A 10,973-nucleotide genomic window follows, 5' to 3' on the forward strand; every position below is an offset into this window, starting at 1 on the left:
CGTTCCTGGACGCTTCACGTGATTCGCATGCTCCTTGCAACATTAGCCTTGAGCTGGTGCTCGCCAAACCCGCCTCTTCATAGACGTTTCGCTACTCGATCACTCTTGCCTGATTTGGGTCCAGTTCTCTTTCCCCTTCTGTAAACCATCGTTTCTATAATAAAACCATGGCTGTATGTGGGTAATTGGTAATGGAGCAACCGAGAAGCGTGCAAAGAGAAACGTGCGAGAGGGTGCCGTGGCGACTGCCAGCGGATTCACATCTCTGCAGTGTGATTGATATCCAAGCTGCATCTCTTGGATGAGGGCTTTGTCCTATTGACACGCGTTTACCTGCAGCCGGACGGAGGTGATAAAGAAGAACCGTTGGAAGAGCTTTCACCTTATTTCCATTGATCCACTTCACTAATGAGACAATATTACCCGGTACCATGTGATGGTAAATCGATTGGAAGAAGCGTCTCCCTAGCATGTCTCAGAGCTTATCGTGATGGTCAGTCATACCATGGCCACACTATAGTTTAGGAGCATGAGTCACAACAAATTTGGTGACACCACAGAATAGCCTCCATTTGGAATATTTTTATCTGGCGAATCATGATTCCACTCTGTGCCTTGATGCCCAGAGACTATTTGCCCCCATGGGTCTACAATCTATCGTTTCGCCTCAAAACCTTGTCATGGCCTAAGTGCTTGGTGTTTAGGGATTAGAAGTTAACGGTCAGAGACTCCGGTCTAGAATGCTGATAAAATAGTTGCAATACGTTTATTCTTGATATTGACAGCCTGGATTTTTGAGGCCAGATAAAGGGGGCACCGGGTGGCAAATTTGTTGAAAGTGCATGCATCAACTTAGAGATAAATGGAGCCGTGATGTTCCAGGGATAAAATGAGGGATTTAGCCGGTTGAGATCTCTACATCGTATAGTTCACCACCCCCTAGCACAACCTAAACGAGCAAATTTTGTAGACGAAAGGCAAGTCGTGTCCAATTATTTTTGAAAATGAATTACAACAGCGACTGTACAACTGCGACATGAATTATAATTTCAGCTGGAGTGCGTAGTTTTGAGCACCACTAAAACCAAGCCTATCAAAGAAGACTGTCCTCCCTGATACGTAACCCATTCTCGGCTACCCAGAAGCCCCAAGCCTGTACTTCAGCTTAAACAGCTAGGAAATCGTGATTTCCTATGAGTTCGAAAAGCTTCCACATTTTGGTGTTTGATGTTTGAATGACGTTGTAGGGTGTCTTTGCGACCAAATGTTTTGCCGCAAGATTCACATAGGTGCCTGGGGGAGGCTGAGTCTGTTGGTACGTTAGTCATCGTATAATTGAATCAAGACAAGAAGCAATCTTACGTGTTAAAAGACCCCTGTTCAAACCAGCTTTATTCGCAAATGTCTTTGAACAAAAAGAGCAGGAGAGACTTTCGGTAACACCCTGCTGTAAAATTGGGCTTTTTGCGGTCTGAGGAGCAGTTGCAAACGTTTGCTGTCGGCTATGCGGGTATGGAAGGTGCTCAAAATGAGCTGTAATCTCTCTCAGTCGTGGGTCGAGAAGCATCAAGTTCTCAACATGTAGTGAATTATATGCCCCAATGGCTTGGATTTGGAGCCTATTATGCTGGCCATGGCCTATATTTCATTCCATGCAAAAGTGCACACAGTTAGTATTTTCGTGTGTGATAGGTGTATTATAACAGCTCGCCGATGGTTTCTGCCTCAAATGCTGCCGTCGCATCTGTTTGGGAGACATATTCTAGACTTGCATTTGTTTGAGCAGGCCAAGTGCTGTGGGTATAACCGATCTGTTGTGATAGCGGAAGTTCATTTTGTTCCTGCCACAGATAATTATCGTACCCAGACTGGGGCTCAGGGACTCCTGTTTCTTCCGCCATATCTTCTCTGCTGGTAGCTTAGCTCAAGAAATATTCCGCTGAGGCCTGAGTTTGACCGCGTCGGTCCCTTTCCTGTTAGACACGCTGGCGCTTTATAGCCACGGTAAGTGTGTTCCAACAAAGGGAGTGGGCTCACAATCAGTCGTACTGCGTAGCGCCACCAAAAGTCCATATGGTATCGACAAATTCCTACAACGGGTTCACAAAGACGCATCTACTAGCCATGATTACAATTTCTTCAACACAAAAACCCTTGTTTGTTGTTTTGGGACGTCCGCCAGCACGCGTCGCAGATAAGCGACTGAATGATTTGCCTTGAACCAGGTTTACGCGGCCTTGGCAACAGTTCTCAGATTGATTGAGGTGCGTATCCAGTCAACCCGGAAGGTGAAATGTAAATAAGGAGACCTTGACCAAGTAAGAAACTGTGTAATCCACCAAGTGCCGAAGTATTGTAACGGCTGCGCCACTGAATCCACCACACCTTGCTCGCATTGCTCACCCGGCTTGCATACAGTTCCTCCGGCTATGATTAAGTCCTATTAGGCTGGAATCAGCAAATAGCGCATACTTGCATTCATAAATGAGTGAGACCCAGAACAAAGAGGGCTGCCAAACTGCACTTATGGATGTAAAACACCACCGTGAAAAAGATCCACTTACGACCAATCAATGCCTGATCGGCTGGAAACCGTATTCAAGACGGCATTGCTGTTTTGGGTATTGACAATAGGCAGTGTGTCCACTAGAAAGGGTTCAGCTCCGCCAAACCCGTCCAGCGGGTCTGCACAAGTTTGTTAGCTAGACTGACCTAAGTATGTATGAAAGAGAGCAAGGTAGAATCTTACGCTCTAAAACTTCTGATTCGCCATATGATCGTTTTGAAGGAAACGCCTCATCGGTCGGCTCGAGATCAATGCGAGACTCGGGTTGCTGCCACGTTGCCCACCTTTGTCTATCCTTTCTTGACTTGGGCTTTACCCTTGTTTACACATTTCGCTTCACTTTCCGTAACCAGACAACTTTGTCAGCTTTGTTGCGGGCGCAGCAAAGCTGACTAAGCTCGATCTCACGAACCGTTGACTTGCAACGAATTGATTAAGGTATGATGGCAGGCAAGATGAAGGAAAACACAGAGAATCCGTATTAATTTACAGGGGAAATAAATAAAGCGCCTCAAAACTACTCAAACGACCCAGCTCCCGTTTTGTCCATTTATCCAGACAGCATAGGGAGGGAGAGGGTGAACAAACGATACGGCGGGGAACGCTGCCCTAGGTCTGGCACCAAGATTAACCACGTCCCATCTTTTTTTTGAAAACGATTTTTATTTTCTTCTGGGAAGGGTTATGTTAGATCCCGTATCAATCTCCGTTTCTGTACCAAACTCACCGGAACGGAGTCTTTCATCGCGTCGGATGCACACTGTGAACTATGCGAACTGTTTTTAGCAGTTCCCGCCACCAAATCCTCGGTTCTGTCCTGGAACATCTCGCTGGTATTATTCTTTTTGGAGAGTTTGAGACTTTTCGCATCGCACGGAAGACTCGTCGGGTTTCCCTCAATCTAAAACTATGTCAATAAAATATCTGCACAGGAATTTTGTCAGTCTTACCTGATCAGTGGATGATGGGGGTCCTGCCCGATTCGGCGAGTGATAAACAAAAACGTTATCGCCCTTTTTCATATATGACCAGACGTCAAACCCGTTGCATTCAAGTTGATGCAATTTTTGAACGACAGTTCTCCTTCGCTGGGCATCCTTCCGCGATAGATAATTTTTTGTAATTGAGCGTTGCATTTTAGAGCATGGACTTGGAACGGCCTACCTTCGGATGAACTGGTTGACGCAATGTTCTTTTTAACATTGTGACCACGATTGTTTCCCCGATTGTGTTTCACATATTTAGCCTTCCGTCTTCCGTATCCAGTAAATTGGAAAAGTTCTGGAAGCCTGGAAGCTGGCATTGAGTGGGGCTCAAGCCATTCCTGAATCCCAGGTAAGGGTATATCGTGGAGATGCTGACAGCATTCCAAGCCCCAACCACAAAACCCGCTTTCCTCTTGGTCGACGTTCCCAACATACGACTCTCGTTTTGTGCAACCAGAATACTGAGATTTAGCACTTGGAACGTGAAGGGAATAACTGCAGGCAGGTGTGCTTTCGGATATTTAACATAATATGATAACAGGAATCGGATTTGCCTGCTGGCTCCCTCCATACCGAACAGTTTCCCAAATTAGTACTCGATTCTCTAGCTTACCGAAGGCCTGAATATTGTTATATAGGACCAGAGTCAGGATTTTGAATACTTCAGGTTAGAAAGCAAATGATAACACCCACCGCGATGAACCAAGGAAGAATGAATTGCGACAAGCCACTCCCTCTTCGACCACTTTCCTCCACTGTTCGGCCCCCTCATCGTAACCCGGAACGTAAACGGACGAAGCAAGGAACCCTGCACGATTCCTCAAAAGCCGAGATCCAAGCTCTGCAACGACAAGTTGAAACTTTGGCGAGCCACAATAATTATCTCGCCAGACAAAACGATCAACTGCAAAAGCAGGTGGATAGATCAAAGGAGCGTCTATCCGACGTCTTGAAAACAATTCAAAACACTTTGCAAAACTGTGTTAAAAACTCAAATCAAGAATACGTGAATGGCGATGAGGGAATCATCACTATATGCAGGCAGAGTTTTGATCAAATGAATATGTTTTGAAAGCTAAAGAATTTTGCCTAATAGATCTATTCAATTTTATGATGGCTTGATGAAAACATCAGGTAACAGCAAACAAATGCTTCAAGGCAAGGTACTGAACAGGAGCAATCAAAATGTTACGATCAAGGTATCGGGGTAACCTGTTCTTATGGTAAAGTACAGTGAGTTGAAGCAACTGAGCGTTTGACTGGATAACTGGGGTTCTCAATGACTGGGGGTGAAGTTATGATCGTTCTCAAGTAAGTATTGAGGTTAACTAGAGTTTGATTGCTGCTAAGCAATCCTAGAATCGAATCTATCTACCTGGTAATGAGCGTGCCTTATATAGACTATGTTCCAAGTGTGATCATGGTGATCACTTCGTGATTACAATGATCACTTTTGTTTAGATCTTCCTGATCATTTAACGATCCAAGTGATCACCTCCTCTTGGCGTCACGTGACTGCACGTGACCTATCGTTTAGGTAATCTTGGTTCTGCCGGTCGGTGTTTCCTGGGCAAGTGTCGTCAGGAGGGGTGTAACCCCACCTGGCCTTCCTGGTACCGGCCCAACCCTTTGGTCGTAACACCAGGCTGGCGACAATTGCGCGGGCGATACTCTCGGTCTAGCCTTGGCTGCCGACAGCATCGTTAATTGACTTCGCAGCATCGGGTCATCCTTTTCAGCGGTGCGAAGAAGCTCGACGACCGCGTTTGATATTCCTTGGGCGGAGCGAACGGCAGAAATGTTGCATGGCTTTTCGTGGCCATCGAACAGGTAATCGTCTTGTTTTATGCTGCTAAAACAGTTGGCAAAAATGTTGAGGAGCTCCATATTGTTAGAGTTACAGAGCTGGTTTTAGTGTGGTCTACGTAAAAGCTCTCGGTCCTCTTGTTGGTATTGAAGACTGGAAGTAGGGTAGGCGGGGAAGGCATTTAGTATTAATGGCCGGAAGGTGTTTTAACAGCCGGCTTTAGATGAAACAGGGCGTAACCTCATTGGTATACAGTGGGGAAACGTCTGGCCTATCGGTTAATGGCACTAATTCATGTACGACGTGGTTAGCATTTGTTCAGGTTTAAAAGTTAATTTGTTTACCTCGCCCCTGTAAGCCAATGAGTAAACGCGTTGTAGAAGTTCACTAGAAGAAACTTGATTACAGCGTGGACTAACCCACAGTCAAATAATAGCTTATAATTTAGCCAATATCTGCAAAGATATATTTGATGGGCAAAGCAAAAAAAGGCCCCCAGACCTACCCTCAGAATCACGACTCGGCTCCACGCCGAGCCAGGGATCGGACAAAGGGTCCACTAACTCCGGATTTAAGCGCGTCTCTCCAGCGCGTCGTTGATTATGATTTCTCTCTTCTCTTCAATTTAAAATTCTCGTTAATAGCGCCTAATACATTGAGGTTTTCCAATGTATGCCTGGCCGTGACACAGGAGACCTTTTTTACCTGGTTATGACAATTGATACAGAAAGCAAACAGTCATGTGGGAAAATAGAAACGTCAGATTATGTTTTTTGAGCAATTTGTGGAATTTTACTTTCCGGAGACGAAACTAAAAGCATATGACCTTCGAAGTTTTTGGCTGTTGAATTAAACTCAAGTTTGCCAATGGTAACATTATAATTACCCTAACTAATATATCTGTCAGCACCAGCAAACTTCTGTACCGTGCGACTCCATAGCCCACCACATCCAATATAAAATTCTGACAAAGCAATTCCCCGCCCAACACCATACAGTACCTCGGTAGCATGAGACTGTCTGCATCAGCCGAGGCGCCTCCAACGGCGATGCCTGCCTTATCCTCCGGGGATTCCTGTGACTTCAACCATCAACGGCCCAACTTTGCATGATGGGCTGGGAGAGCTAGCCATGCTGGCTAGGCAGCACCAGTTCGGGGTATTACGATAAATATAAGCCAGAAAGCGACGCCCGTCCATCACCACGAGCGTAAACTCTTCCCAATGTCCGAACTAGCGATACCCAAGGCAAAAGTTGTCTGGTGGGATGTCAGCGACACTTACGTACGTTGCCCCTACTGTGACAAAATTCATTGCCACGGCTTCCAGGCGCCTCGTTATAGCACCAGGCAATACCGAGTTTCTCACTGTGGAGGCCCGTCGTACAACCTCCAGTTCCCGCTCGCAGATAGCGGAGATGAATCGTGGTACGAAATCGACAAAAAGAGGGTTATGTTCGTTACGGCTGGAGAGAATCCCGAGGATTACTTTTTGGCTCTAGAAGCCCCTCGGGTTCTCCACAACGTGAACAATCGACGAAAATGGACCGACTGTACCGAAATGGTTCACATGGAACTTGACGGGGTGGAAGCATGGGATCAGAAGTTGATAGACTTCATCAAGAGTCATCTGGTTTGCGGCCAGGTTGGGCAAGTCCGCCGTTATCTCGAAACCTCGCCAGAGAAGGATATATTTCTTCATGGAGTGAATGCCTGGGAGACATCAATGGTCGAGCCCGAGCCCGAAAGCGATAACGATGAAGATTTCAGGCCAAGTGATATTCCGGCCAACCGAACTGGGTCTCGGAAGCACGTGATTGTCGAAACCACTGGTGAGACAGCTCTAATCTTGGCAGCCACCGAAGAGAATCACTTAATGGTGGAGCTCCTCCTCGAATTCAAAGCAGACCCCAACGTGGCTGACATGTACGGCTGGACACCGCTGATGGCGGCTGCGCTGTGGGGTCGGAGGAGAAACGTCGAAATTCTCTTGAAAGCTGGTGCCAAGAAGGACCTAGAGTGTACAGACAAGGGCCACCGGAGGCGCGCCATTGACTTTGCCCGTGACCTGCCAGAGAACGTCGAGGATCGATCGCATGCCGGTTACAAAGAAGACACCTATAATAGGAACCTCGACAGAAGATACATCGTCTGTCTTCTCGGCGGTGTGGATGAGGTGAGAAACCACAAAGAAATAAGACCCATAGGATTTGCATTCGAGAGATCGTCAACCATCAAGACCTCGCTCTCATTTTTCGCCCACTTCGACATGCCTGAGCAAAACAAGACCATCAGTGTCCTCTGGCGCGGTCACGATTTCCCCGTCAAGGCGGCCATGAGCGGCTGGGCAAGTGTGGAATCGGGGGCAGTTGCCCAAGGAGTACATTTAATCGACGGCAGGGATTATACAAGCGCCGTCTTTGAGCTCTGCAAGGTCGTTGGGCATAAACTGGACAGCCATGGTTATGATCAGGGCAAGTCAGGCCAATTCTACGCATCCCATGCTGAGAAGCAACTGGTCGCGTACTTTGTCGACCGGCATCTGTTCCTCTCGGCTGATCCCCAGCACGATCGTCTGCTGTCTGTGTCGGACCAAATCCCTGATCTGTCCCGTTTGAGACTGGCTGACAAATCGAATGTCGCTGTTTCCTTTGAGGAAGCAAAGCTCGCAAAGCTCGCCGAGCTCGCCGAAGCTCAACCCTCTGCTTCACTAAAGCAGGCGAAAATCATAGTCTCTCGTCGGGTCTGTCCTGACTGCAGTTGCTTTATTACCCGCGTGAACGCTTCCCTTGGGTTGCAGCTATCGGTCCTTTCGTCGGTTGCGTGAACAAATGCTGTATCGGGGAGCGAGTCTGAGAGGAAAATGCGTTTCTGTGCTCGTGGAACAATTGCAAAGCACTGCCTGTCGTTGACTTGGTCAGAGCAAGGGTGGGACCAGTTTAATGAATTTGTATGTTTTTGACCGTTACAGGCGTTCGCTGGACTCCACGACCAATCGGTGATCAGGGATGGGCTACTCATAACATGCCGGGGTTGGAGCTGGTTGGTTGCTTATGTGCGACTGATGGCAATGCAGCGGGTTCTGTACTCGCACTTGGATGACAAATGTTTCCTCTGGGCTAGTTTTTCTCCTTTTCCGTCGTCAATTGCTGCAAATACGTGTAGCGGTAGCACAGATTAACCCTGAGCCAACCAGGATCCCGAAGCCAGGGTGAGCCAGGGGTGCTTTGTAGAAAAAGAAACAGAGCCATAATGATGTGCAAGGTCGACTGTAGGGTGAGGACGTGAGGGAGGGCGTGGATTGATTCCTGGACTGCCAAAAGTGGCGCTTTCGTCTTGGCAATGGCCAAGGTGCCCGAGTGCCACGAGTCCTGGCTGCCAAGTCACCAGCAGGAAAGATTAAGGTCAATGCGCAGCCGCCCACACGTAGGTGAATAAATGTACAGTGCGCGCAACTCTCACAATTTACAGACAACAATAAAAACTTCGGTGGCAAAGTCGCTGGTTTTGCAATGAACAGCACGCGCGATTGCCCAATTAGAGCTTTCGTCAATTCATTTGATCTCAATGGCCCTTCAGGTACATCCCGCAATGAGTAGTCAAGGGTGCCCAGTCACCAACAGCCAATTCCAGCTTTCACAAAAGCAGAAAACCGATATAGACCGGAAAATAAAGACAAGATCTGATAAATTGTGAAGGCACATGCACCAGGGGTGTACTTCATGGCGTTCACTTGTCAGCATTCTGGGCAAGGTTGCATTCGCTGGTGGGAGGGGAAGGGTGTACAATAGGTGGCATTTATGAAGTTAAGTCGGGGGCTCCATGGATATGCCCCCATGGATCGCTTTAAAAATCGCGATCCGGATCAACACCGCCATGCATCTTGACAATTTATATTCGCCCGTTTTCCTGCATGTGCTTGAACTGCGTGTGCTTCCCAATTTTTGTTTGCCATGACGCTCTTACCTATCTCAAGGGCTAAGAAGATGTGCGAGGATTAGATAGGATAAAATGCAAGTCAACTGCGTCGGCTTCACCATCGCATCCTCGCAGCGCTTTTGCGCTTGTGGAACGGATTTACCTGCTAATTGAGGCACAAGCAGGAGGCAGGCGGAAGACAGAGGCTGCTATCAATGAACCGGTCGCCCCCAGCGTGGAGAACAAACAATTGCCAGCAGCAGCGAGTGGTTGGGAAGCGATGATGCAAGGGGTATGGGTGAGCCCCAGACAATTAGTCAGTGGGCGTCTTACAGAGCAGTGGTCCTAGCGCCCTGCCAGGCCAGTAGCCCAAGGAGGCGGATGAGGAGGCATTGGAAGGGCCCACATACTGATAAGACTATCAGCACGTGCATTTGGATGGCTGGCAGCAACCGTGATTTCGATTTTACCTCGGTTGCGTCCGACGGTCTTTCCATCTCAGCGTCCAATCCGCCATGGTAGATAGACCCAGGCGAGAGATTATTCAAGATAATCCTATTGGAAAGGGTCCGCGTCTCGTTCAATTCGATTCCCGAAGATAAAAAGGCCCACGGAATGCGGACGCAGGACAATTTGACAAGGGATAGCAAATGCTCCGTTAAACGTGCTCCTCAATTGACACGCAAGAACTCCGGGAAGTCATTCGCGGCTTTCTGAGAACGGCGCAAAACCTTACCGCTGGCGACCTGCTATCTGATATGAAAGGTCGCGGTATTCTTTGAGGCCTTCTACGACTTGAACTCTCGCTCCCGACCATTTCGCCTTCAACCGTGCCGAGCCTTTCCTGCATACAGCCGTCGCCGATGATCCAGCCGATGCCCTGATCTGGGATCAAGTCTACCGCGCCGTTATCAAGTCCGCCATGACAGATCGATCTCGGTCAGAGATCATTAGGGATAACCCTATCGGAAATGGCCTTGCTGCCTTTCACGCATCATTCTATTCGATTTGCGACGAGAAGGAGGTGCCGCGCACCCCTGACGCGGTGGGCCAACTTGACCAAGAAGGTAGAACGACCTGCCGGCCTCGCTTTAGTACGCCCCTCTAACCTTGACTCAGATCTCCAAACCATTGTCCTCCTCCTTTTTTCGACGCTACAGATCCTTCCCGCCTCTCGTCTGCTCCGCTCCGGCGGTACAGGCAAAAACGTCCTCGGCGACATTGCAAGACTCAATTCGGCCGTTGCTTCCGACGACTTCGACCTCGACCGTATCAAGCCCCTCCTGCGTGCAGCCCTTGCCGATGATCCAAACGATGCCCTGATCTGGGATCAAGTCTACCGGGTCGTCGCCAAGTCCACCCCTCCTCCCCGCCTGGTGCCACCTGTACTATCTTCCTTCCAGCAAACCCCATGGCTACACAACACTGGCAGTTTCGCCAACTCCTCGGAATACCGTCAAGATGTGGATAGGGTTCTTAGGTCGGAGCTTGGTCCGCTCTATGTTGGGCTTCCTGGCGCCCGCGACGTTTTTTTCGGCCGCGTGGCAGGCCTACATGCAGCTTCTGAGGCCGTCTTGAAGAAGTGCACTGAAGGCGACAATCCACTTTTTGGCAGCGAAGGGTGGCGCGGATGGCCGTCAGATGCAAAGGAAAGCGACGTACTGGCCTGGTTTGACGATATAATCCCAAAGTTGGACG

The 10,973-nt window shown here is 48.5% G+C and overlaps 3 protein-coding genes across 3 annotated transcripts in view; 2 read left to right on the forward strand and 1 right to left on the reverse strand.

Moving 5' to 3' along the window:
- Positions 1 to 3,248: 3,248 nt before the first annotated feature.
- PpBr36_06807 (uncharacterized protein) lies at positions 3,249 to 3,769 on the reverse strand (the record flags this gene model as incomplete). The annotated part of the gene is made up of 2 exons (XM_029893949.1): positions 3,249 to 3,467; positions 3,731 to 3,769. 2 exons carry the CDS (start codon positions 3,767 to 3,769, stop codon positions 3,249 to 3,251), a joined length of 258 nt encoding a protein of 85 aa, XP_029746594.1.
- A 2,813-nt stretch (positions 3,770 to 6,582) lies between these two features.
- PpBr36_06808 (uncharacterized protein) lies at positions 6,583 to 8,184 on the forward strand (the record flags this gene model as incomplete). Its single annotated transcript, XM_029893950.1, has 1 exon — positions 6,583 to 8,184. One exon carries the CDS (start codon positions 6,583 to 6,585, stop codon positions 8,182 to 8,184), a length of 1,602 nt encoding a protein of 533 aa, XP_029746416.1.
- A 1,529-nt stretch (positions 8,185 to 9,713) lies between these two features.
- Positions 9,714 to 10,973, forward strand: part of PpBr36_06809 (uncharacterized protein) — a 6,029-nt gene continuing 4,769 nt past the window's right edge. Inside the window, exons 1-4 of the mRNA XM_029893951.1 lie at positions 9,714 to 9,939; positions 9,963 to 10,046; positions 10,130 to 10,342; positions 10,395 to 10,965. Coding sequence (XP_029746583.1) covers positions 9,891 to 9,939; positions 9,963 to 10,046; positions 10,130 to 10,342; positions 10,395 to 10,965 — 917 coding nt within the window. The 5' untranslated portion in view covers positions 9,714 to 9,890. The remainder of the gene's footprint in view (positions 9,940 to 9,962; positions 10,047 to 10,129; positions 10,343 to 10,394; positions 10,966 to 10,973) is intronic.

Source organism: Pyricularia pennisetigena (assembly GCF_004337985.1).
Source record: "Pyricularia pennisetigena strain Br36 chromosome 4 map unlocalized Pyricularia_pennisetigena_Br36_Scf_6, whole genome shotgun sequence".
Taxonomy (NCBI): domain Eukaryota; kingdom Fungi; phylum Ascomycota; class Sordariomycetes; order Magnaporthales; family Pyriculariaceae; genus Pyricularia; species Pyricularia pennisetigena.